This window comes from Hevea brasiliensis, chromosome 18, assembly GCF_030052815.1.
Source record: "Hevea brasiliensis isolate MT/VB/25A 57/8 chromosome 18, ASM3005281v1, whole genome shotgun sequence".
In the NCBI taxonomy this organism is placed as follows: domain Eukaryota; kingdom Viridiplantae; phylum Streptophyta; class Magnoliopsida; order Malpighiales; family Euphorbiaceae; genus Hevea; species Hevea brasiliensis.
Window position 1 is genome coordinate 41,879,682 of NC_079510.1, and position 25,790 is coordinate 41,905,471.

General features: G+C 28.8%; 3 protein-coding genes and 1 non-coding gene across 4 annotated transcripts; all 4 read left to right on the top strand.

Annotated features, from left to right (window-relative positions):
* Positions 1–585: 585 nt before the first annotated feature.
* Positions 586–693, top strand: LOC131176180 (small nucleolar RNA R71). Its single transcript, XR_009146305.1, has one exon. It is a non-coding gene; the product is annotated as a small nucleolar RNA R71 (small nucleolar RNA).
* An 11,728-nt stretch (positions 694–12,421) lies between these two features.
* On the top strand, positions 12,422–16,195 carry LOC110636056 (serine/threonine-protein kinase BRI1-like 2). Its single transcript, XM_021785583.2, has one exon. It carries the CDS (start codon positions 12,601–12,603, stop codon positions 16,006–16,008), a length of 3,408 nt encoding a protein of 1,135 aa, XP_021641275.2. The 5' UTR covers positions 12,422–12,600; the 3' UTR covers positions 16,009–16,195.
* Positions 16,196–17,569: 1,374 nt separating this feature from the next.
* LOC110636064 (CASP-like protein 4D1) lies at positions 17,570–18,292 on the top strand. The gene is made up of 3 exons (XM_021785593.2): positions 17,570–17,715; positions 17,802–17,937; positions 18,032–18,292. Exons 1-3 carry the CDS (start codon positions 17,570–17,572, stop codon positions 18,290–18,292), a joined length of 543 nt encoding a protein of 180 aa, XP_021641285.2.
* Positions 18,293–19,115: 823 nt separating this feature from the next.
* LOC110636063 (CASP-like protein 4D1) lies at positions 19,116–19,927 on the top strand. Its single transcript, XM_058140462.1, has 3 exons — positions 19,116–19,359; positions 19,473–19,528; positions 19,658–19,927. The coding sequence occupies exons 1-3, from the start codon at positions 19,116–19,118 to the stop codon at positions 19,910–19,912; spliced, it is 555 nt and encodes a 184-aa protein (XP_057996445.1). The 3' UTR covers positions 19,913–19,927.
* Positions 19,928–25,790: the final 5,863 nt, after the last annotated feature.

Consider the following 25,790-nt stretch of genomic DNA (forward strand, 5'->3'; position numbering starts at 1 on the left):
ATTTGTTGTAATAAAGCCTCTGTGGTGGAACTTTGTTCTTGCTGTCTTGGTAAAGGTGCAGGATTTGCATTCTTTTGCTGAAAACTAGGTGGTTGTTGCCTAGGTTGTTGGTATTGATGCCCTTATTGTTGTGGTGGAAAGTTTTGAGTTGAAGCTTGATTTTGCTGATTCTCCCATGAAAAATTGGGATGATTCCTCCAAGCATATGAAGGATAATCTACTCCACAACTTATTGTTCCTTCTGCATAAGTAACTTGTTGAGAACTTCCAGAACATGATGATGAACTGACTAGCATACTTAAATCCTCCATTTTCTTAGCAAGGACATTAGTGAGTGCATCAAATTTGGCATTGATCATGTTGAATGGATCAAGCTCATACATTCCAGCAACTTGCCTTTTTTGAGTTGGAGTTGACCCTCTTGGATTACTCCATAGATGACTGTTCTTTACTATTTTCTCTAATAACTCATAAGCTTCATCTTCATGCTTAATGATGAATTCCACTCCAGTTTGAGCATCAGTGATTCCTCTGATAGCAGGAGTGACATTTGTGTAAAAATTCTGGTTTATCATCCATTTAGGAATGGCATGATGTGGACATTGTCTCTCCAATTCCTTCCATCTCATCCATGACTCATAAAGAGTCTCATCTTCTCTTGGTCTAAAAGCAATCATTTGATTCCTCAACTCTTGAGTTTTTCCAGGTGGAAAGTATTGGGCAAGAAATGCATCAGTGAGCTGCTCCCAATTTGTAATTGAGTTGTGAGGTAAAGAATCAAGCCAATCCAATGCTCTATCTTTCAAAGAGAATGGAAACAATTTTAGCCTTGCTGCATCATCAGATACTCCTGGTTGCTTTTTCATGTCACAGATCATAACAAACTTCTTAAGATGAGTATGAGGATTTTCTGAAAGATGACCTCCGAATTGAGAATTCTGAATCATTTGTAGTACTCCAAAATCCATCTTATAACTGTTTGCATCAATTCTTGGTCTTGCTATACTCTCTCTTAAATCATCAAAATGAGGAAATGCGTGATCCATCATACTTCCCTTAGGCACATTAGCATTTACAACTTCTTCACCATGAGCTGCATTTTCATTGTTTCGATCATTTTCAACATTATCACCACCGATTCCAACTCTTTCTTCAGCCATTTCTTGTTCAATTTTAGCTGCTCTCAAAGCTTCTTTTCTTTTTCTGGTTTCTTTCTTGTTGGCTTTACAAAACTTCTCAATTTCAGGGTTGAACAATAAGGATGTGTCACTTGTGCTTCTAGCTCTTCTCATAAAAGATTAAAAGTACCTGAAAAAGAACAAACAAACACAAAATGAAAAGATAACAAAGATAAAACTATAAACAACTAAAATAATAAAGAATTCAATCTTAAACAAACAACTCCCCGGCAACGGCGCCAAAAACTTGATGTGTCCCAACCGCAAGTGCACAGGTCGTTCAAGTAGTATAGAAAAAAATATCGTTCCCACGAGGAGTTGTGTTAATGATTGAATTTTTGATATAAAATAAAATATGTTAAAATTGTATTTTAATCAAATTAATAAAAGAAATTTAGGAATTTGAAGCATAAGGTATGAAAATGCAAAACTAAATTTAAACAATGACTAATTTAATAATTCGCAAAATAAAGAAATTGATAATAATGAAAATTAATAAAATGAGATTAAACTAAACACTTAAAAGTAAAATTCCAAGCAATAATTGATGAAAGACGATTCTGGAGTTAAGGGTTCATATTTAAGTCATTTTGGGATTTTTCCTAGCTAGCCCAATCCATGAAATTTATGGGTTTAAAGGAGATTAATTCTAAAATCCTTTGAAAACTCTTTCGAGTGAGACAAAGAGTGCCTTAATTAACTTAATCTTACTTTCGTGAAGTTAAAATTAACCAAGACCCATTAGGTTCTTTAATCAATCTATTAAAACCCTCTTAACCCTTAGTCTATTTCTATATCTAAGTTAATTAAGTCCAATTTCTTGATTAACTATCACTTGGTTTTCTCCTTTCGGTGCTTCAACCAAGGATTAAGAACATAACTTAATGGGGCCCTTCATTAAGTATGTGAATAAGCACACAAGAAATGGATTAAACCTCATAAATTCATTAAATTGGGACTAACTCAGTTCAAATCCACAAAAATAACTAAATATTACATCCCTTACTCCAGAATCAAAGTAAAACTACTCACTATCCATAATGTTTAAAAGATATTCTGATTTAATATGGAAATAAAACTTTAATCTAAGCTAAGAAACAAAAAGCTCAACACTAGAAATGTAGGAAAAATGTAAGAAAAGAAAGGAATCCTCAAATTTGGTTGAAAATGGTGTGGGAGGTGATTGTGTCTCTTCAATTGCTGCTGCTCCTTCTTCTCCTCTTCCTTCTCTTTCTTCCCCCCTTTCTAAAATGGGAAATGGGGCTATTTATAGCATTTTCTGACATAGAGCCCTAAAATGGTGTGTTTTAGGAGGGATTTTCTGAGGGAATCTTCTGCCAGCTCATTAATGAAATCTTTGTGGATCAGATATGGACCGCATAAGTCATGCATCCCTTATGCGCTTTCACTGGTTTTTGGCTCACTTATGCGAAACTGCATGACCAGGTGCATAGGTTATGCACAATTCCGTGAGATTGCATAAGGGGGCGTGAATCCGCATAAGCCATGCACTCTCCTTATGCACAATTCGGCAGGTATTGGAACAGTGATTTTTCTCCTTATGCAGATCTGCATGGCTTATGCGACAAGTTATGCGCAATTTGGCCAATGCATATTTCAACTTTGAAACTTGTTTTTGACATCTTTGGCTGTAGAGATCACTCCTCAATGGCAAAATTTCTTTTTAGTCCTTCCAAAACACCATTTTTTCTACAAAATAAAGTAAAAATTACAAATTAATCCAAAATTGACAATTATGAAAAACTAACTAATTAACTAATGAAATTAGCTAAAAATGACTAATAATCAAATAAAATGGCTATGAAATTAAACCTAAATGATTATGTAAAATGTATGCATCATAGAGCTATAAAAATAGCTTTAGGGTCGAATTTGAAGCTTAGATTTGTTAATGGCAAGTGCTTAAGTCCTAAGATTGATTCACTGGAGTTTGAACAACAACAGGGAGCGTTATGATGGTTACATCTTGGATTTTAAATTGAATATCTAAGAAACTTGTACGTTACTGTCTATATGTGAATTTCGCTTATGGCAAGAGATAGAAAATTTGCCCTTTGCTTTATCAAATTAGGTGGGAAATTAATTCTTGCACACAAGATAATTTACTCAATAGCTAGGTATTACATAGATCTTAAAGAATTTTTCTTGTCTAAACCTGATCAATTATAAATCTAATATATAAGATGTATTATGAAATATTAAATATATGAATCCCACATATTTATTGAGTCCATAATAGACTAGGTCTAAACAAAAATTTTTCAATCTTAAAATGATTATGAGAAGGATTGGATTATTTAAGGGTTATGCCTCATTTACTCATTTTGATTTGTTTAGTATATGATATGATTTGATAATATTACCAATGGGTTAATTTTTTAAATGTAAATTTGTTTACTTTTTAATGTGCTGGTGTAAATGGAACGGCACAAGTAATTAAATTAAATCCACAAAAAAATTAGCCAAAGAAGTGCACCAGTAACAATTTAGTTTACAAGTACATTTAGAGGGTAAAATACTTATAAGATGTCCTACATTAATTAAAAAATTTTAATATTTTTTTGAAGAAAAATCATGTTTAATTCACTTTTAAAAATTTTAAAAAGAAAAGAGTGTCTACACTTTATAAAGAATACATTATTTTTATCCTAATGTGTTAACATGGAATATTAATAATTTCTTGAAATGAGGTTGGATGCTTTCTCGATCTGACATTAACTTTGATTTCTATGCCAAATTGCTAATCTTCACACACAAAACATACAGAGGAAATTTAGGGATTGGAGCTGGGAGAGAGATAAAGAGACAAAAGGGAATGCATATTTTGAGGTGATTACCAATCATTTGGATTCTGCATAAAAATCTAATTAGTGGGAAGTGATACAAAAGGGTTGGCCCTGGCTTGGCCCCTTGGCGTGCCATGGACGACAATATATGGTCTTCCTGGTTACTGCCTCTTCTCTTCTATTCAACTCTGCCCTTTTCAGCATCAAAAGTCACGCACCAACAGCAATTTTGAAAAGAAAAAAAAAAAACCTAAATTATGGAAAAAATAAATAATAATAATAATAATGATAATAACCCCATAAAGTAAATTATCCTATAATTTCTTGGTAGCTATATAGCCTTTTGACTAGTTGTAATTTCTAAAGCACGATTTTTTTTTATTCCTAAAAAAAGTCCCATTTAGTAATCATTTTTTAGTTACTTTTTGACTCTAATACCTGAAAGTATCACAATTTATATGATCAGGATATTAGGGTTTTTCCATATGATCTTTATAGGATCAACTTAATAATGATTTTAAGAGCATGCATGTTCATATGTTTAAACTTTGAATTCAATATCTTGTAAAATAATTTATTTCTTGGATATATCTTTAGCTTGCTATTAATTATAATATGTTCTGCATTTCTTTTTCTCTTTAATTATTTTTCGCTCTTAAGTTATTTAGATTTTTAATTTTTCATGAAGTATGCACAAGTACAAAATGAAGAGAATCGGTTACTTGTGAGGGTTAGAAGTTAATTAATTATCAAAGGATTAGACAATCCAACTAAATTAATTTGAATCGACTCCATGCTTCAGATATATATATATATATATATATATATATATATAAAAGAAGATGACTCCATGCGTGTGCATTTGGCAAAAGCAAGATTTTTTGCTTCTTTTTATATGATCAAATAAAATAAAATATTTAATTCCATATACTATCCATCATCAATTGAAATAAAATATTTTATAATATGATAATTTAAAAGCTAACTTATATATGATAATTGAAGTAGAACCATTGAAAAAAAAATTAGGAGTTAATGAAAGTAATTAATTAATTTTGAAAATAATAAAAATAAAAATATGTATTAAATAAAAAATCATGAAATTTTAATAATTTACAAATTGTTATTCAATTATTCATCTCATTGAATGTTATCCCTGACTCAGTGGTCAGGGAGTAATTGTTAATAAGGGTGTTTGAGGACATCTTTAGACTTGTGAGCATATATGGTGAAGCCTTATCCTCATATGGACCCATGAAGGTAATTATGAAAGATGAGCACTAATAATAAACCTAATAATAGCAAAACTTAAAACAACTTTTCCTAACGGTCAAAATGCAATCCTCAACAATCATGATAATGGAGAGGTTTCTTCTCTCCTCTACTTTGGTGCGATTGTAGTGCCAAGAAGAAAGAAAGCAGGAAGAGTTCAAGAAAATTGTGATTATTAATTTTCTCCTTTTTCTAATTTTATGAAGTTGGAAGCATGCACTTACAGATAATAACGGATTATCGGGCTGCTAGGTCTCCCACTTACCCTAAAATTATTAAGATAAGTGTCTCAATTACTATATGATCAATATGGTATCAACCATATTGATCGGATTCTTTTTTAATTTGTTAATCTCCAGATCTAATGTCTTATTTAATTTCTTCATAGAAATAAATAATTTTTTCATAAAATTATTAAGTAAAAAACTTTTTGGTTTAATTTGATATTATTATGAGATAAGTACTTAATTGCTGTGTTATTGGGCCAACGACTCACTTCTCTTTTAATCCATGTAGATCAATTCATAATTAAGTAAATTATTCTTAGGGTCATATCATTAAACTTTGCTATGATTTTAATATTATGGTTAAATGAAAATTTAATTTTTCATAATTTCATCATCAAATTTAGTAAGATTTTAATAATATCACTATTATTTTTTTTTAGAAAAATTAGAACACACACATACACAAGTCAATGACAATAATAAGTTATTATTAAAACCATAGTGATTTTGACAAAATTTTTATTATTACATAACACACACGTAAACTTTATAATCGATGTGGGATACTGGCTCCAATTGAATACAACATGTATTTGATAGTTTTTTTTTGACATAATTAAATAAAAACTAGTATATCAATCACCAGAGTGTTGTGTAAATTATAATTTATTTTATTTTTGTTAATTAAAATTTCTAAAGCATTATTCAAACTTTATAGAATTGATTAATATGGTATAACAAAAAATCGATAATATAAAATATAAACTTGAATTAAATTTACATGTGTAATTTTATTTATTTTAAATAATATAATAATTTAATTCTTAATATATTTTATATATTAAATAGAGATAAAATAAGTTTTTTTTTCTTTAAATGAACTTTCCTTTTAATGATGGCATGCATACATTGAGGGTGTTTGGCTTGCTTATGACAATTAGCTTTTAAGCATTTAAATTTTTAAATAATTACATGTTTAATTATAAGTAAATACTTATAAGTAATTGATAAGTAACTATTTTTTTTTATAAAAATAGTTTATAAGTATATTTATTGTTAAAATTATTAAAAAAGATATTACATAAAATATATGGTGAAATTTTAAAAATTAAATAATGATAATATGGTAAAATATTTGGTCAAATTAACTTATAAATATTAAAATAAAAAGCTTATTTCCTCAACTTATTTTTTAAACTTATAAATGCAAAAAAATATTATAAATAAAGAAGTAAGTTTATAAGTTAATTTAACCAATTTATAAATTAAGATAAATATCCTCATAGTAAATAGGCTAATGCGTGAAAAAAAAATAGTTAATATTTTATTTAACTTGGAGATGCAATATAATTAAACAAATCATTATAATACAAACAACAAGACAAAAAAAAAAGACTTGCATTCGACTGAAATTGGTTGCTAATGATTAGCAATAGATTTCACAATTTATTTGTAGTTTCATTTTTTTTAATAAAATAGTTATTGTAAAAAAATTAACAATTGATTTAAAAATCGGTTGCTATTAGCAACTGAATTATAATAGATTACTAAATCAGTTACTAATCAATATTAAAAAAATCTAAAATATACAATCAATAATCAATTTTAAAATCGATTGCTATTAGTAACTAATTGGTATACCATAACATAAACGAGCCTCTAAATGAATGATACGTGTATCATACGAATAAGAAATCAGAAGTGATCCTAATACGAGAAGGGTGTAGACGTAAAAGTCCTCATACTCCTATGAGGGAGATCATTTGCCCTGAATACAATTAGAGGTGGTCGTACTATAATCATAAGCTATGAAAAAGAGTTGGATCTTATTGGCCCACCTAAACTTTAGAATTAAATCTACAATGTAGACCTCCCAAGTTAGAAAATCCACTAAAGATCTGTATTAAACCTAAGAGAATATAAGTAGAGATAAACGCAAAAATAAAATTTTAGTTCTTCGATCCTCCAACTGGTTAGGAGTCAAATTGTCTTCCGCTAACAGGTCAGCACACACTTACCTCCAATAAACAAGTTAGATAGGCTGTTATGTCAACTCAACTAACCATTCTCTGTCACAATCAACTTGTGTATGTCGAAGCTATCATTACCTTGAAAATCATTTAATTAGACTCTAAAGTGTATACCATTGATTTAGATGGGTCACTTGTGGAAATTTTACACGTGTCAAGCAAATATTGGCCCTCTACTAGGTCCAATAGATAAGGTTCCTCAACTGGGGAGATAAGATTTTACTTAGCTTTCATTATGTTCCAATAGAATTCTTCCTAAGAAAAGCTATTACAGAATGATGCCATAGTAAAGTAGTCGTACTAAGCCAAAAAATACCTGTTCATTCATATTGACTCAAATTTCTTTGCCACATGTCAATACCTCATATGACCATCAACCCTTGAATTATCACCAATTAAAAAATAAGTTGCTAAAATTGGTTGCTAAATTTAGAGCATTCTATAAAAAACTCTCAATTTTAAAATTGATTATGAGTTGGTTGTTAAATTTTAGGAGGGAAAATTCCCGCCTTTTTTTTTATTTGCATTCATTTTGCGAATTGGTTGTTATTAGCAGCTGATTTATGGAACCGAATGAAATCGATTGTTAATAGTAATTGATTGCGAATCGGTTGCAAAATCTCACACCAAAAATTCAAACTCAATTTTTTTGTTTCTTTTTTTTTTCTCATTAATTTGCAACTGTTTTGCGAATCGATTGCCAACTGTAACAGGTTTTTGAAACCAAACGAAATCAATTGTTATTAATATCTGATTTTGTAATCGAAAATCTAATTGATTGTAAAATTTCCCTGCAAAAATTCCTTCCAATTTTTAAAAATAATTAGCAACCGATTGAATTAGTTGTTGATTCACTTATATAAACCATAACTCATTTCTTTCCTCACTACTCATTTTCTTTCTCTCATTTTTTTCATTATCTTCTATTTTATTCATCATTTTTTCCTTTATAATCCATTTTCTTTATATTTTTTTTCTTTCTTATCTATTTTCTTATTTATCATCTTTTTCTTTCCCATCTTCTTTTTCTTTCATCCTCATCTTTTTTATTTAATTTGGTTTTTCTTTGACATAAGATAAAAATTTTTATACAAATTTTTTTTGTCAATAATTTATTTATACTATTAATTTATAGTTTTTTTTATTATAATATATATAGTATTTTTTTTTTATAATTTGTCTTATAAATATCTTTTATATTTAATTTTTTTGTTAGTATTTTGGTTAATAGTTATTATTAGTAGTTTGTTTTTATAATATTTTTATATTAATTTTTTAGTATTAATTTTTATTAATAATTTATTTTTTTAATAATTTTTTGAAAAACTTATTTATTTGAATTTTTTATTTGTTATTTAAAATTTAATTTTTTTTATAATTTTTTTAAATCGACAACTGACTTTCCGGTTGCTAAATCAATTATAAATAGTAATTGATTTGTAAAATAGTTACAAAATTATAAAATTAAAAATATCAACTTTTAGTAACCTATTATGTTTTGGTTCTTAGTAGTATCTAATTTTTTTTATCAAAAATTTTATTTTTTGAATTTAATTAATTTAGTAACCGATTCGATTGTAAGCTGTTATTTGTAACTAATCTTATTGTAATCGATTGAATTGATTATTAAATTAATTGTTAAATTGATCAAAATTTAATTTTAATAAGTTAGCAATCAATTTGATTGGTTGATAATTTTTTTTTTAGTGATATAGAATGGTAATGGAATCTCAAAATAAGAAAAATTTAATACAATTAATGTAATACACACTTGAACATTAATGAATTATTTAAAAAATATTGTACTACTTTTGTAATTAAATACTTACGGAAGTTTTCTTTTTTTCTTTTTATAATAAAATTTGTACAAAGATTTCTTCCCCGCATTCAAAGAAAAATAAGAACATTAATAAATTTAAATTAATAATATTAAAATTATTTTTAAAATGATAAAAAATCAAATCAAAATATTAATCGAAATTAAATGAACAAAAACAATTTGAGAATTAGAAGTAAAACTTCTCAAAATACATATAATCGCATCCAAATAAATTCTTCCTAAAGAACGTCTAATTTATTTAATAAAAGCATTTTTTTATTTTAAAATTTAAAATAATGCAATTCTATTCTATGAGTTTTCATTTTTATTAGACTGACTTTCTCTTATCCAATCCTTGGGCTCTGCTTTGCACAAACAGTAGTTATGTATCTGCGCATTGCACGGGTTGTCATTTAATATTATTATTTTTTAATATTAAAATTCATACGGCAGAGTTGAAAGTGAAATAAAAATATACAAGCTCACATAGATAATCATGGAGCACGCTTGGAATCACAACCTTGGTGATCTGGTGGTATAATTTATTAATATTATTTTATAAATATTAAATTTATGTTATGAATGAATAATATTAATATGTTAATGTTAAATTAATATAAGCATAGTAAATTAATAAATATAATATTTTATTTTAATTAATATTTCATCAACTTATCTAATTTATTATTATTGAGAAATAGTGTATCTCATATATATTTTAAATAAAGAATATTATACACATCAGCATGTACATATTTAGAGAAAAAAATTATTTTCTTATAAATAATTACGGAAATCTCTAATATATTCAAATTAAAATTTAAAATATTTTTACAACTATAATGATAGATTATGTAAAATATGTCATCAACTCATCATACCTCTAAATGTTGAAGCCATTATTTGATATCATATGAGATGAATTTAGAAGTGAATTCAATATCACGTAAATAAAAAGGAGAAAAGGAGTGGTCCCAATTACCAAAAGGCCACAACCAGCACTAAAGTACAACATTAATCAACAAGACGAATGGCTTAGAGGCAAATGAACGAAGGTTATGGGGGATGAACACCCAATATATGAGCAGCTGCTTCAGCTCTCTTATCAAGAAAAGCAAATTAAAGAAGGAAGGCATCATCACCTCCCACGAAAATTTTGCCATTTGCCCATGCCGCCTCATTGATGTTGTTCCTTTTGTGGGTCTCTGTAGCTATGTGTATTTGTTTTATTATTATTATTTTTAAACCTCTTCACATGGTGTAATTTATTATTTTTTAGTGGATATGAGCATCACAAAACCGATGGTATCGAACTGTATCATTGATTTTGATTCCCCTTCTTTCATATCTCAATATTTGAGGCCACATTGCAACGTGATCTCCTTTATAAATCTTTCCATTGCCTGTAAAATCTTGTTTGTTATGAATTTTAACTCGCATTATTTATATTTCTGTATTTTAAAATTATGATAAATTAAGTTTAAGTAAATTTTTTTAAGTAATTATATATTTGATTAAATTACATAACTTTTTGGCTCTGCTATATATATATATATATATATATATATATATATTGAAGCCCATAAAAATGAAGGAGACTGCAATGGCACAACACACGGAAAAAAATATTTAAATATATAAATGATAAAATAAATTCTTCACCATTAAATAAGAATCAAATTAGTCACTACCTCTACTCTATAAGATTGCGTATTTTCGATATATATATATATATATATATATATATATTGAAGCCCATAAAAATGAAGGAGACTGCAATGGCACAACACACGGAAAAAAATATTTAAATATATAAATGATAAAATAAATTCTTCACCATTAAATAAGAATCAAATTAGTCACTACCTCTACTCTATAAGATTGCGTATTTTCGATTGAAAATTGGAAAAAAAGAAAACTTATTGAAATCTCCAATAAATTACATGAAATGAATAAAGGGTATTTTATAAAAAAATAAAATTCTCGAGCTGTGTCAAAATTAATATGTTCGTATCTACTATTTAAAAACCTGACTATTTAGTGCTTAATTATTGAATATGTTAATAAATTGATATTCTTGTCAAAATTAACTCAATCAAATTGAACAGATTTTCATTAGTTTGCTCCATTTTAGTGACAAAAATTGATTTTTTTTTTCTTAAAATTTTTTTAAAAAAATTAAACACATTATGACTGTAATCAGATAAATTTTATTCAACAAGATTAAAATTGAATTGGAATCAAACTAAAATTAAAATCAAAACTAAAACTAAAATGAGAAAAACTTGTGGTTTCAGTCTCCGATTTTCAAAATCAAAACAGAGTCTTGATTTCAATTTTAGCTCAGAATCAGACCTTACGCATGTTTATCCTTAACTATCATTCGAACCGTTCAACCCCACTTTTGCCAACTCTACCACCGCTCAAGAATTACTAGCCGCTAGCAAAAACTTGCCTTCCTCTTGTCTAGAGAAGGCAAATTCACACTTTGGTCAACTGGGACCAAGAAAATGCCTCAGCTGCAGAATCTAAGTGTATGTATACATACACATGTCCACGACAGATACAACTTTTAAAAAAAGATAGGGGAAAAAAATCATTTTATATAGGAGAGGCAATCATTATGGTGCAGATGGGTACCTGAATTCTGAAACGTAAAGTCACCTAAGCAACACTGTATTTATATCTCTCCCATATATGATATACCAAGAAAGAAAACATTCTCTCACGCTTCACTGACAGACAGTGACTCTCGGATCAAACACAGTCCAAATGTTTTTTTTCCCTCCATTTCCAAAAGCAGCCGATTTTAAGACAGACCCTGTCCGTCTGTGGGTCCTTACCCTTTTGACCAAAAATCAAATCAATCTTCTCACTATATTCCTCATTCGGTCATTCCTCTGTTTCTTTGCTATGTAAATTCACACCTTGTTTCATTTTTCGTAGACATATAACATCAAATCCGTAGTCTAACAATCCAATACCTGGTGCTCTGTTTTGAAAAAATGGGATAAAAATTCCAAATTCCTATTCTCATGTTATTTGTCCCCCACGTTCCCTCCTTTTCCATTTTATAAAACATAATAGAAAAAAAAAGCAATTCCTTTTGGAAAAGCTTTAGGCTCTTTGAAATCTTTGCAACATCAACAACAAATTCTCATCATATTCACCACTCTCTCTCTCTCTATCTACGATTCTCTCTATCGGTTCTATTTCTCTCTCTCTCTCTCTCTCCCAAAATTCTGTTCCTCAATTCTTGTTTCTTCAATGGAGAACAATTCAGTTCAGTTTTTCCATCATCTTGTACTTGCACTTCTTCTCTTCACTGTGTTGGCTTCGGTTTCTGTAGCCGATCAAGGTGTTGGTACTTCGATTAAGACCGACGCTAAAGGCCTACTTAAGTTCAAGAAGATGATCCAGAAGGACCCAAACGGAGTTTTGTCTGGATGGCAGCTTAATAGCAGTCCCTGTGCCTGGTATGGAGTTACTTGCTCTTTTGGGAGAGTCACTCAGCTTGATCTTACCGGGGGTAATCTTGTTGGGGTTATATCTTTTGATCCTTTAGCTTCTCTTGATATGTTATCTGCCTTGAAATTATCTTCAAATCTTTTTGCTGTAAATTCAACTTCTTTGCTTCATCTCCCACATGCACTGCAATTTCTTGAATTATCTTCTGCTGGACTTGTAGGTGTGGTTCCTGAGAATTTTTTCTCCGAGAACCGGAATCTTTTTTACCTGAATCTTTCTCATAATAATTTAACAGGTTTTTTGCCTGATGATCTCTTGTCCAATTCTGACAAACTACAGGTCCTTGACCTTTCCTATAACAACTTTACGGGCTCAATTTCGGGTTTGAAAATTGAAAACTCTTGCAATTCCTTGTTGCAACTTGATTTATCTGGAAACCATTTAGTGGATTCCATTCCTCCCTTCCTCTCAAATTGCAAAAATCTGAAGACTTTGAATTTGTCCACCAATATGCTTACAGGAGAGATCCCAAAATCTTTTGGTGAACTCAGTGGCTTACAAAGATTGGATCTCTCCCATAACCATCTCACCGGTTGGATCCCTTCTGAGTTGGCAAATGCCTGTAATTCTCTTCTAGAGCTTAAGCTTTCTTTCAACAACATTTCAGGCTCTATTCCTGTCAACTTCTCCTCGTGTTCTTTGCTTCAACTTCTTGATTTGTCCAACAATAATATCTCAGGTTCTTTTCCGGATTCTATCCTTCAAAGCCTTAATTCACTAGAGAGATTGTTGTTAAGTTTCAACCTCATCTCTGGATCATTTCCGGCTTCCATATCATACTGCAAAAATTTAAGAATTGTGGATCTTAGTTCCAATAAATTTTCTGGTATCATCCCACCAGACATATGTCCAGGTGCAGCTTCTCTTGAGGAGCTGAGAATGCCAGATAACCTTATCACTGGAGAAATCCCTGCTCAATTATCGCAATGTTCCAAGTTAAAGGCACTTGATTTTAGCATAAACTACCTTAATGGTTCGATCCCTCCTGAGCTTGGGAAACTTGAGAACCTCGAGCAGCTTATAGCTTGGTTTAATGGCTTGGAAGGGAGAATTCCACCAGAATTGGGGAAATGCAGAAACCTAAAAGATCTCATTCTCAATAACAATCACCTTAGTGGTGAAATTCCAGTTGAATTATTCAGTTGCAGTAATCTTGAATGGATATCTCTTACAAGCAATCGGATCACAGGCAAAATCCCACAGGAATTTGGCCTTCTATCACGGTTAGCTGTTCTGCAGCTTGGAAATAACACCTTGAGTGGAGAGATACCAACAGAGCTTGGAAACTGCAGCAGCTTGGTTTGGTTAGACCTGGGCAGCAATAGGCTCACTGGGGAAATCCCGCCTCGACTTGGCCGACAGCTTGGGGCAAAAGCACTGGGTGGAATTCCATCTGGGAACACTTTGGTGTTTGTAAGAAATGTGGGTAATTCATGTCAAGGAGTTGGAGGTTTATTGGAATTTGCTGGTATCAGACCAGAAAGATTTATGCAAGTTCCAACACTGAAGACTTGTGATTTCGCAAGATTATATACAGGACCAGTCCTTAGCCTTTTTACACAATACCAAACACTGGAGTATCTGGATCTTTCTTACAACGAGCTTCGAGGGAAGATCCCAGATGAAATTGGTGAAATGATGGCCTTGCAAGTTCTTGTGTTAGCACACAACCAGCTATCAGGAGAGATCCCTCCATCACTTGGTCAGCTCAAGAATTTGGGAGTGTTTGACGCATCACATAACAGATTGCAAGGCCAAATCCCAGATTCATTCTCAAACTTGTCTTTCTTGGTCCAAATTGATCTGTCCTATAATGAATTAACAGGGGAAATTCCACAGAGAGGGCAGCTCAGTACTCTCCCTGTGACACAGTATTCACATAATCCTGGACTCTGTGGGGTTCCATTACCTGACTGCCATGGCGGGAATGGTCAAGCAACATCAACTCCAACCCTGGATGATGGCAGAGGAGGCCGGAAGACTGCAGCAGCATCAAAGGCTAATAGCATTGTTTTAGGAATCCTCATTTCGGTTGCTTCTCTATGCATTTTGATTGGGTGGGCAGTAGCAATGCGAGTGAAGCATAAGGAAGCAGAGGAAGTGAAGATGCTTAATAGCTTGCAGGCATCACACGCAGCCACTACATGGAAGATTGACAAAGAGAAGGAGCCACTAAGCATCAATGTAGCTACTTTCCAAAGGCAGCTAACGAAGCTCAAGTTCTCCCAACTCATTGAGGCTACCAATGGCTTCTCTCAAGCAAGTCTAATTGGCGGTGGTGGGTTTGGAGAGGTGTTCAAGGCCACATTGAAGGATGGATCAAGTGTTGCAATCAAGAAGCTCATAAGATTGAGCTGCCAAGGAGATCGAGAATTCATGGCTGAAATGGAAACTCTAGGGAAGATAAAGCATAGAAACCTTGTCCCTTTACTTGGTTACTGCAAAGTTGGAGAGGAGAGACTACTTGTCTACGAGTTTATGGAGTATGGAAGCCTGGATGAGATGCTCCATGGAACAGTAAGGACACGAGACAGGAGAGTTCTAACTTGGGATGAAAGGAAAAAGATTGCAAGAGGTGCAGCCAAGGGACTCTGTTTCTTACACCACAACTGCATCCCACACATAATTCACCGAGACATGAAATCAAGTAATGTGCTCCTGGACCATGAATTGGAAGCAAGAGTCTCAGATTTTGGAATGGCAAGGCTCATAAACGCACTCGACACCCATCTTAGTGTAAGCACACTGGCGGGAACACCTGGCTATGTCCCTCCAGAGTACTACCAAAGCTTCAGGTGCACTGCAAAAGGAGATGTATATTCGTGTGGGGTTGTTCTATTGGAACTCCTGACAGGAAAACGCCCAACAGATAAGGAGGATTTTGGTGACACTAACTTGGTGGGTTGGGTGAAAATGAAGGCAAGTGAAGGGAAACAGATGGAAGTGATAGACCCTGAATTGCTTTCTGTCACTAAAGGAACTGATGAAGCTGAAGCAGAAGAAGTTAACGAAATGGTTACGTACTTGGAGATATCATTGCAGTGTGTGGATGATTTTCCTTCCAAGAGGCCAAACATGTTGCAAGTTGTGGCCTTGTTAAGAGAGCTGATGCCAGGATCAGCCAATGGAAGCAGCAACAGTGGTTGAAAAATGGGTATTTATTGCTTGTTAATTGCTCCTGATTAGTGTAAGAAGATAAGGTTTTCTAAGATTCTTATGCCAAGTTTTTAAGAGCTCTTTTGTATGTAATTTGCAATTTTTTTTTTTAATTTTTGCTTTGTTGACTAGTGCCTAACAGTAAATTAAGCATGAGCATATTTAAGCTTTCCCTAAAGCAATGTTTCAGAACTGTAGCTGTAAAGGCGTTTTTGGATAAAATCAACACCACAACATTTCAATAGCGGTAGGCTACTACCTCCTTCCATGGACATCATCACTATTGTTTTATAATTTTTGTGAAATGTGCAACCCAGCACATTGATTGATTCTCTTTTTATTTGATCATAAATAATATCAATTTCATTGCAATATGAAAAGATTATTTTAGACGAATTGGATAGCTGGGTATTCTTCATTTGTACCTTTTTTTTTTCCTGTATTCAATTTTAATTTATCTATTGATGAACATAAACAAAAAAATCGCTAAAAAGAATATAAAGGCCTATTTAGTAATAGTTTTTTCGGTAACATTTAATATTTTGATTAGGGTTAAAATACTATCTCTCTTATTTATATTGTTTGGTGGCATAGTATTTATATTAGTATTTAAAAGTTGAGAGAATAGTTTATGAAAAGTTATCCTTCCAACTTTTAGGTATCACCACTAATATAACAATAACTATTTTTACTGATCACTTGTTTTAACGACTATATAAATAACTAACTACTGTTTATAGTTGATATCTACCAGCTAACAGCTGGTAAATTAATTGATAACTATTAAAATAGCTAACAATTATTAAAATAGTTAATATTGTCGAACAAGATTAAAGTGTTTAACTTTATCCATACAAAATTTTTAATTTTATAATTTTTTTAATATAATTGATTTTGACAATAATATGAACTCAAGATTTTACAAATTTAGGGATAACTTTAATACCACTAAACTAATATTTATTAATTTAATTTTAAGATAATAATAATAACTCCGCCTAAATAGTTTGAATTTAGCCGGTCCCAAGCTCAAATAAAAGAGGAGGGTTGCGATAGGTGACAACCACCGTAAAAATTTCATCATATCTTATGATATGAATTCAAATGATATAAGGCTTAGTTGAGTTGGTAATAATAATAATAATAAAATAATTTTTAAAATTATAAAATTTCAAATTTAAGCTCGGTTTAAATGCATATATGACTAATCCACATAATTATCTCTAGTTAGATGCTAAAATCTAGTTTGAAGCCATTCAAGAATTGTCAGAAAATAAGAAATAAAATAATAAAATCTTGTTGCAGTTCTCAATCACTGCAAAAACATTGTGCTGGTTTTGCTTTTTCTTTGCTCCTAGCACTTAGTTAACATTTTAACCAATGTATAACATAAAGGCCAAATTATGCCGAAATATTGGAATATCAATGATCAAACCAATATTGTGAACTTTATATATATATATATATATATATATATATATATATATATATATGAAGATAATCAACTTAAGAAATAACATAGAAGCATATAGATAGAAACCACGGTTCATCTATGGCTCCAAAGTCAGTACGGATATCTTGTATTTTAAGGTTGCTCACTCTTGGGGCTTTAGTTGCTTCAATTGTTGTGCTGGTCACCAACAAATTTACTTCTGTTAATGGCGGAAAAACCAGTTTCAAGGACATCATTGCCTACAGGTAACAATAAGAGTCTATCTATCTGGTAGTCTTATCTGTCTATTAATTTCTTTATAATTTTCAAAAAATTGTAAGAAAATTTTCAGGTATGTTCTTGCAACGGCTTGTGTTGGATCACTGTATATGACAATTCAGATACCATTTGGAGTATACTATTCATTCAAGGGTAAAAGGTTGATCCGAAATGATTTCCTGCCAAATCTTGATTTCTTTGGTGACAAGGTGCTATATTTTTTCAATTTTTTTTGGACATTAATTCTTATATATAGCTATAGAAATTTTATTTCTGGTCAATTAATTAATTTTTTTTTTTCAGATAGTTGCATTCCTATTGGCTACTGGTGTAGGAGCTGGTTTTGCAGTTTCATTCGAGTTAAAGAGAATAGTTAAAGAAGTCCTCAGAAAATTCGCAGCTAGCCCTTTAATTCAAGAACAGGAATCGAAGAGCTTGAAGTTCCTTGACAGAGCTAACATTGCCACAGGCCTCTTGTTCCTTGGATTTTTTTGCGTGGCAATACTTTCTGTATTATCATCCATCAACAGAACCAGTTCAAGCAAGGGTTTCTTCCTCGGGTGAAATCATCTCCCACCATATGAAGAGTTGAAGCTCCTTGGGTCCATCCATGAAATCTATTTATTATTATATTTTTTAATTGCATGGAAATAGAAATAGAAATTTATTAAATAAGGCTCCCTTCGGTTTGGTTTGATTAGAAAGAAGGGCCACTAGTGCAGGCCTGATCCCTTGGTTTTACTAAGTCCACTCACATGTCCATACTATGTATACTTGGATTGGGCTTTTGATTGAAGGCAATCAACAGATTAATTGCTCAACTATATAAAGTTCTATTGGAATTTTAATAATGAAATGTTTTAGTACAAATTCAATTTTATTATTACCAACACACAGACCATTATTAAATTATTCTTTTGTGACTTCAAATTAATTGGTAATCAAATATTGTTTCTTTCTGTATGCAATTAACGAAGTATTAATTAGCATAGTTCAAATTAATTAAGGAGGGTCCGCAAAGGCAGTGCTGTCCTGAGTTTGACACAATGTTGGAGGATAAACCGAGGTGAAAGTGGATAAAAATTATACCTTAAACATATTGAAATTAAAAAAAAAATTATTATTTTTTTCATTTTATCGAAATGGCCACATTCAATCCATTTTGGATTTATTTAATGTCTTTATCTGTTACTGTTTCTTAATCTATGAAAATTGGTAAGTGTAATTGAGGAATCATATCGATGGAGAAGTTCATAGGTACTATCTCAAATCAATCATTGTTTATCTAAATTAGTTTTTTTTTAGAAAAATATAAAATGCTAATTTTTCCTATATATAAGAACAAGCAAACGCTTAGAATAATATGCACATTCAAAATTAAACAGCAATGTCCGAACCAGAGGCCTTTAACAAGGCCAGACTGCCGATAGTAGCATTTATTTTGAGACTTGTTACAATGATTTTGCTGTTGACATCTCTTACTGTTCTTATAACCGATTCTGCCACTTTTAAACCTGTTTTATCATCAAAGGAAGTCACAATTCGCATGAAGTATATCTTACTCCTGCAGGTAATTAATTATAAATTAATTAACATTTCTCTTCTAAACATTTACATATCTACTTCTACAGGTAACTATAAATTAATTAGCATTTCTCTTCTAAACATTTACATAGCCTGTTAAGGTGAAGGTCCATGCATGTTTCTGAGAAAATGGCAGATACATGCTACCATGTAAGTGCAGGGAAACACCTGGTAGGCTATGGTGGCCTAATTTACTTCAACCTTTTTAGTGACAAGGTTGGTTAGAATTTCTATTATTTTATATCCTTATTTTATTTGTTTGCCTACTTCCCAAAGGTGTATTATTAATTTCTAAAATTTGTATAAGAGAAGTGTGTTGAGGTTGGAAAATGAACATGCATGCAGGTGGTATTATCCCTACTGGCCAGTGGAGTTGGTGCAGGATTTGGAGCAACTTACGATCTTAAGAAAAACCTTGACAATCTGGATGATATACTTCAAAAACTAGGCTACAAAACTATTGCTGATATTCAATCAGAGCTCGACGATTTCTTCAACTTGGGATATGTCTCTGCAACCCTCCTCCTCTTGGGTTTCCTTTACTTTGGAGTTTCTTCTTTCATATCATCTCTGGCCCTTTCCAGGAGAACCCAAAACTAAATAAAATTAAATTAATGTGCCTCTTTTCCTATCAATTATCGAGATGTTCATGTTCGTCCTCTCTTTTCCTTTTCTAAATTTCTTGTTATTTAAAGTGCATGTCCCTTTTCTGAAAGAGAAGGGAGCTAGGGAAGCCTAACCACCTCACGTTCTAAAATTTCTTTTTACTTAATAAAAATTAGTTTATTTTAGTTATTGGCTCCAAAAATAATTATATTATTTTATGTATTTTTTATTATATAATTGATAAGTTTTTATAACATTGACACCTTTAAAAAAATTATAAATAAATTAATTAATTACACTTTATTATAGTAATTTTTAAATGTATAACATTGACTCCTCAAAATATATAGACAATGAATATAATTAATAAACTTTCAAATCAATTTTATATATAACTTTGGTCCTCCTAAATTAGAAAAAAAAAAATTTAGCCTTGCCCATGATTTAGTGTTCTTTGAAATTCACCCACAACATAATCTATAGTATTTTAATTGGATTTTAATTTGAAACTTAAAATTTCATAATTTTATAAATTACTTCATTAATATCATTGAGTTAAAATGTGTAGTTAAAACATCTTGATCTATAAGATATAAAACAAAATGGAACCAAAAAAAATTAAGGCATTGAACTACCAACTAAGTGAAATGTCTATTTTATAGTGCAAAAGGTGTATATATATAATTATAATTCAACAAAATGTAAAATAAATTTGGCCAAATATATAATTGATCTTTTATATTTTTAGTGAAAATTCTGATGGAACTTTAAATTTTTGTTTTGATATTAAACACCTTAATTTTTATTTATATATCTATTAAATATAAATTTATTTTTGGTTAATAGATTAATATAAAAATATTAATATAGTCTATGTATGTAAGAATTATCATTTGAAAAATAAGAGAGATAAGAAATATGGTGAAAAATAAGTTCGAAAGAAAACGAAAAGGTACCCAAGAAGGAAGAACCAAACCCTACCAATAAGAAATAGAAAACATCATCTTTCAGATAACCCCATCATCATGATGTAGAAGCCATTTTATTAAAGAAAAAATCAGTAAATTTGGGCCACTTCCGGCCATGGAAGAGCCTGCAGTAGCCCATAAAGGCACAGGGTTAAAGCAAAATTTTTGAGAGCTTAGGGAGAGGATTTTTCTTTCCCTGTGAAATTTCTTAGTTTTTGTACGAGAAAAAATATAATTGCCATTACAAGTTCTAGAATTTAATTTATACGAGTACAGGAAATCGCCAAAATGCCTAAAAAGAAAAAAAAAAATGAGAAGGAGGCTTGGTTAGCCTGAAAATCTTGGCCCATGGAGCTTTTTCTTTCTTATTCTTTTCCTTTGAATTTTTATTTTTTAAAATATCTAAAAAATTCTTTCATAAAAATCTTAGAATTTTTTTTCTAATTTTTTATCATTTCCTGTTTTCCATTGGAGGGTTTATCAAGGTTAGATGAAGAAACACATATGCATGATTTATTGGGAAATTTTTATTTAAATTGGGTTTATCATGAATTCAAAATATAAATGTATATGATCCATATATTTAATAAGTATATTTTATCACACATTTTATATTTTAGATTTATAATAAATTTGATTTAAATAAGAAAAATTTTAATTTAAAATCATTAATTTTTAGTTTTTATTTTGAAGTAGTAATTTATCTGAAAAAGGCAATATAAAAAGAATTCTTTTATAGATTTGTTAATCGAATGCCAACAACCGTCCAATGAAAAAGCTCTTAGCATATGGAAAATTATATAATAAAATGGTAATTTGATGTAGACAATCCTATGAAGAATGGCAAGCAAATAACATTTAGACATATAAATAAAAGTGATTTTGTAAGTAAAAAGAATGGACCCCAAAATAAATAACTACCAAGTAGTTTGTACATATTGTAACTAAATTTATTTACATGTAAACTTATTAGTGGTTTGCCATTTCATGTATGCATCCTACATGAAATCACTGACTTACCATATAATTACTCCACACCATATAGCATGCAATTTTAAAAAATAAAAATTTTTTTTAATCAAATTATTTTAAAATTTAAAAATAAATTATATATATATTTTTATCTTCTTTTAAAATACATATCTAACTTTTAAGTTCAAAAATTTTATAACATAATTTGTTTTTAAGCTTATCATTAAAAATTAAATAAGAATTATTTAAATAGTTATGTTAAAAATACAAAGCGTTCCTCATATATTCTTAGTAGAATTGCCAATTTGTTGATTTATAATAACAAGATTAATTTTTAAAAGTTTTCATAACTGTTTTATTAAATAATGAAAATTTAAAATCTTCTCCATAGCAATGGTAAATTAATTTAATTTTTAATTATCAAATAATTATAACAAAAAGGTATGCCATTAAATATATAACTTTTTAATAATTTATATAAATTTTTTATAATCAATAATTTAATTATATAGTTAGCTCAACGTTACTTTAAAAAATACAAAATATTGTATAGGAAAATAATTAAGATTTATAAATATTGAGAAGTATAAAAATTTTAATTTTAAAAATATAAAAAAAATAAATTTTAGAAGTACATAAATTCAATTTTAGACCTTACAAAAAATCAATAGAAGAAGAAAAATAAAGATTATAAATTAGGAAATGATTATTTATTTTTATTATTTTTTGAATATTAGAATAAAACTTAAGATAATATATTTATTATTATATTATTATAAATATATTCTTTTAAATCATATCTATTTTAATTGAATTTATACTATAAAATTATTATTGTCACATTTTATGAAATGATATTTGAAGAAAAATTTAAAAAATAAAATTTAATTTAATTTTATAGATATATAATTATTTAAAATTTTAATATAAATTTAAAATATATTTATTATATTCAGTAGAATAATATAATTTTAAAATATAAAAATATAATAGTAAAATAAAATAATACATAATTTGCGTGAACTAAACCACTATATAGTTAGTTTCCTATATTAGTGGACAACCTTTGATTTTAGTTGTCCACACAACAGCTGTGATTGGAAGCTGACTGAGGGACTATTTGGTTCATCTGTTGTACGCAGTAGATGATTGGTACCCATAAGTTATAGTTTATATTAGTTCTATTTTTAAAATTGTTTCTCTTGATAGCTGATTTAATTTTATTTTTTATTTTGAATATATTATTATTATTTATTTAACTCGAAAATTAATATTATTAATATTTTTATCTTTTTCATTTATAATTTTAGCATTTTAATTAACATTTCAACTTTGTTAAAATATTTTTTTATTAATAACATAAAATAAAAATATTTATTTATATTTAAAAACCTAAAATTAATTATAAGTATTGTAAGTTTTTTCTTTATCAACAAATAATAATAATTACTTTATTATTTTGTCTACATTTTTTAATTTATTTAATTATTTTTTAAAAAATTTAATTATTTTCTTATTTCAATAATAAAATATCTGATATAATATAATAAATTAATAATATTTATATATTTTAATAACATAATAAATAATATAATATATTAATTTAATAATAAAATAAATAATATAATATAATAAATTTATAATTTTATATTTATTTCAATAATAAAATAAATTATATGATATATATCCTTATTAGTCATTTCACATATTAACAGTAACAGTTAAATATAATTTTATCAAACACTTAACATAAATCAGCTGTCATCAACTAACAGCAACAGCTATTAGCTACCAGTTATCAACTGTATTCAACAGTTAAATCAAACAGGCCCTAATTTATCTATTTAAAATAGGTAGATATTCTAAGGGGTTAATATTGTCATGTAGCATTTTTTTTTAATGGTATTGTTAAGCAAATTCTCTATTATATGTAAATTATCAATTATTTAATAATCATATTTTTAATACTACAATAAGTATATAATATATTAACATAAATGAATTATATATATATATATATATCTATATTATATATAAATAGATTTTAATTATTTTTATTATGAAATTTAAAATAAAAGATTTGAGAGATAAAAAGTAATAAAATGAAATATAAAATAATTAATAAAAAAATTTAAGATATTATATTATTTTTATATATTAAAATTAAAAAAATATATAAATTAAAATTATTAATAATTATGTGCATTAACATGGACAATTCCTAGTTGGCAGAAAAGTGAAGGATAATGAGTTGCTCAATGAAGAATGAATCTGATTACCAGCTAGTATATGAATAATTAATCACTTAATTACATTATATCACATACACATATTTATAAATAATAAAAATCCTCAAATTATCATTTAAAGTTATTAAAATTATCGTCCAAAATTATTTAAACAACATACTTGGCTTTATATTAATAGTTAGAACACAAGCACAAGGATGGATTAATTGAGTTCATATAAAAATTTCTAGAGTTTAAATGAGTTTTACTGTTTTAGTAATTATACATAAGTTTTTAGTACTTTTGAAACCTCTATATATTAATTTATCCAAAAAATTATCAAAAACTAATTAAAAGTAAATAAAATAATAATTGAATATTTATGCATGGTCTATTTAGTAACCGAAAGTATATCATTTACTTTGACAGACCCATATTCGAGTCTCCATTTCCTCAATTCCTCAACTAAAAAAAATTGAATATTTAATTTTTTTTATTTTAAAAACACCGTTTCATATATAGTATAAAAAAATATTAAGATGAAAAATAAATTTTAGGAAAAAATTTTACTTGCTAGTAGAAAATTAAAAAAACAAAATTGATGTTAAAAGAAGTTAAATGGTAAGCACCACTTGATACATAAAATTTTAATCATAAAAAATGGATTTTTTTTTAATAATAAATATTTAATGACATAGTAATACTTTTAAATTCAATATTTATTAAATGAAATTATGAACATAAAAAATAATGGTATATATATATATATATATATATACTAAATAACAAAAACTATATTTTATACACAAATTATTTTTTATAAAACAAACGTCTAGTGGTAAGAAAGATTAATTTGTACAAAATGAGTGGTAGTTTTCATCCCTTGCATGAGATAACAAAATATTTGGTGATATTAAGGGTTTGGTGGCAAAATTTAATTATAAATGAAAAAAAAAAAATGAAAAGATACAGGAACCGTTGATGTCATATTCTAAAAGTGTAGGATGAAATTGTGCATAGAAGGGAAATAATTTTCCTAGAAAAAGCTATAGTCCCATCATGGCAATGGAGAAGGGAATGCAAAGGAGGATGAGGATATGTTTGTCGATATGTATAAATATGTCCATGGCAGTACCTTTCTTAAGGGTGGGGTAGTCCCTTTCCATCTCTCTTCCCACTGTTGCCATTCCATGTGGAAGAGATTTTCTATGCTTTCAATGAAGATTAGGACGCCTTGGCAATCTCTCTTTTTCCACATCTAACTTTTGTAGGTATATTATTATTATTATTATTATTATTATTATTATTATTATTCCCATTTATTTCAATATTCTCATGTCTGACTGATTTTTTAAGATAATATGTAAATTTTTTTTAATATTACATTAGTTTGTGATAGGAATAATGTCTTTTATAAAATCTTAGCCACTCCATTTTTATTTTTAAATTAGCTTTTGAGGAGAAATTAGGGTTGATCTATATTACCATAGTATTAGAGTATTATCAATTAATATTGAGCTTTCCATAAATATTTTACGCTTCAAATATTTAGTCATGTGTATGAAGGAGATGTGTGATATCAGATATCTCACATCCATATGAGATAAGGGTAATATGCCTTTTCGGTACTTCTTTCCCTTGAATTAGCTTTTAAAGGTGAGTTAGGTCTCATCTATTTTTTCAAGATGATTCCATGTATTCAGT

Excerpts from the sequence above, each read along its gene's own strand:
- LOC110636056 (XM_021785583.2), top strand. The coding sequence starts at position 12,601 with ATGGAGAACAATTCAGTTCAGTTTTTCCATCATCTTGTACTTGCACTT.
- LOC110636064 (XM_021785593.2), top strand. The coding sequence starts at position 17,570 with ATGGCTCCAAAGTCAGTACGGATATCTTGTATTTTAAGGTTGCTCACT. Across the intron at positions 17,716-17,801 it reads AAGGACATCATTGCCTACAG|GTATGTTCTTGCAACGGCTT; the intron begins GTAACAATAAGA and ends GAAAATTTTCAG. Across the intron at positions 17,938-18,031 it reads TTGATTTCTTTGGTGACAAG|ATAGTTGCATTCCTATTGGC; the intron begins GTGCTATATTTT and ends TTTTTTTTTCAG.
- LOC110636063 (XM_058140462.1), top strand. The coding sequence starts at position 19,116 with ATGTCCGAACCAGAGGCCTTTAACAAGGCCAGACTGCCGATAGTAGCA. Across the intron at positions 19,360-19,472 it reads TTACATATCTACTTCTACAG|GGAAACACCTGGTAGGCTAT; the intron begins GTAACTATAAAT and ends ATGTAAGTGCAG. Across the intron at positions 19,529-19,657 it reads TCAACCTTTTTAGTGACAAG|GTGGTATTATCCCTACTGGC; the intron begins GTTGGTTAGAAT and ends ACATGCATGCAG.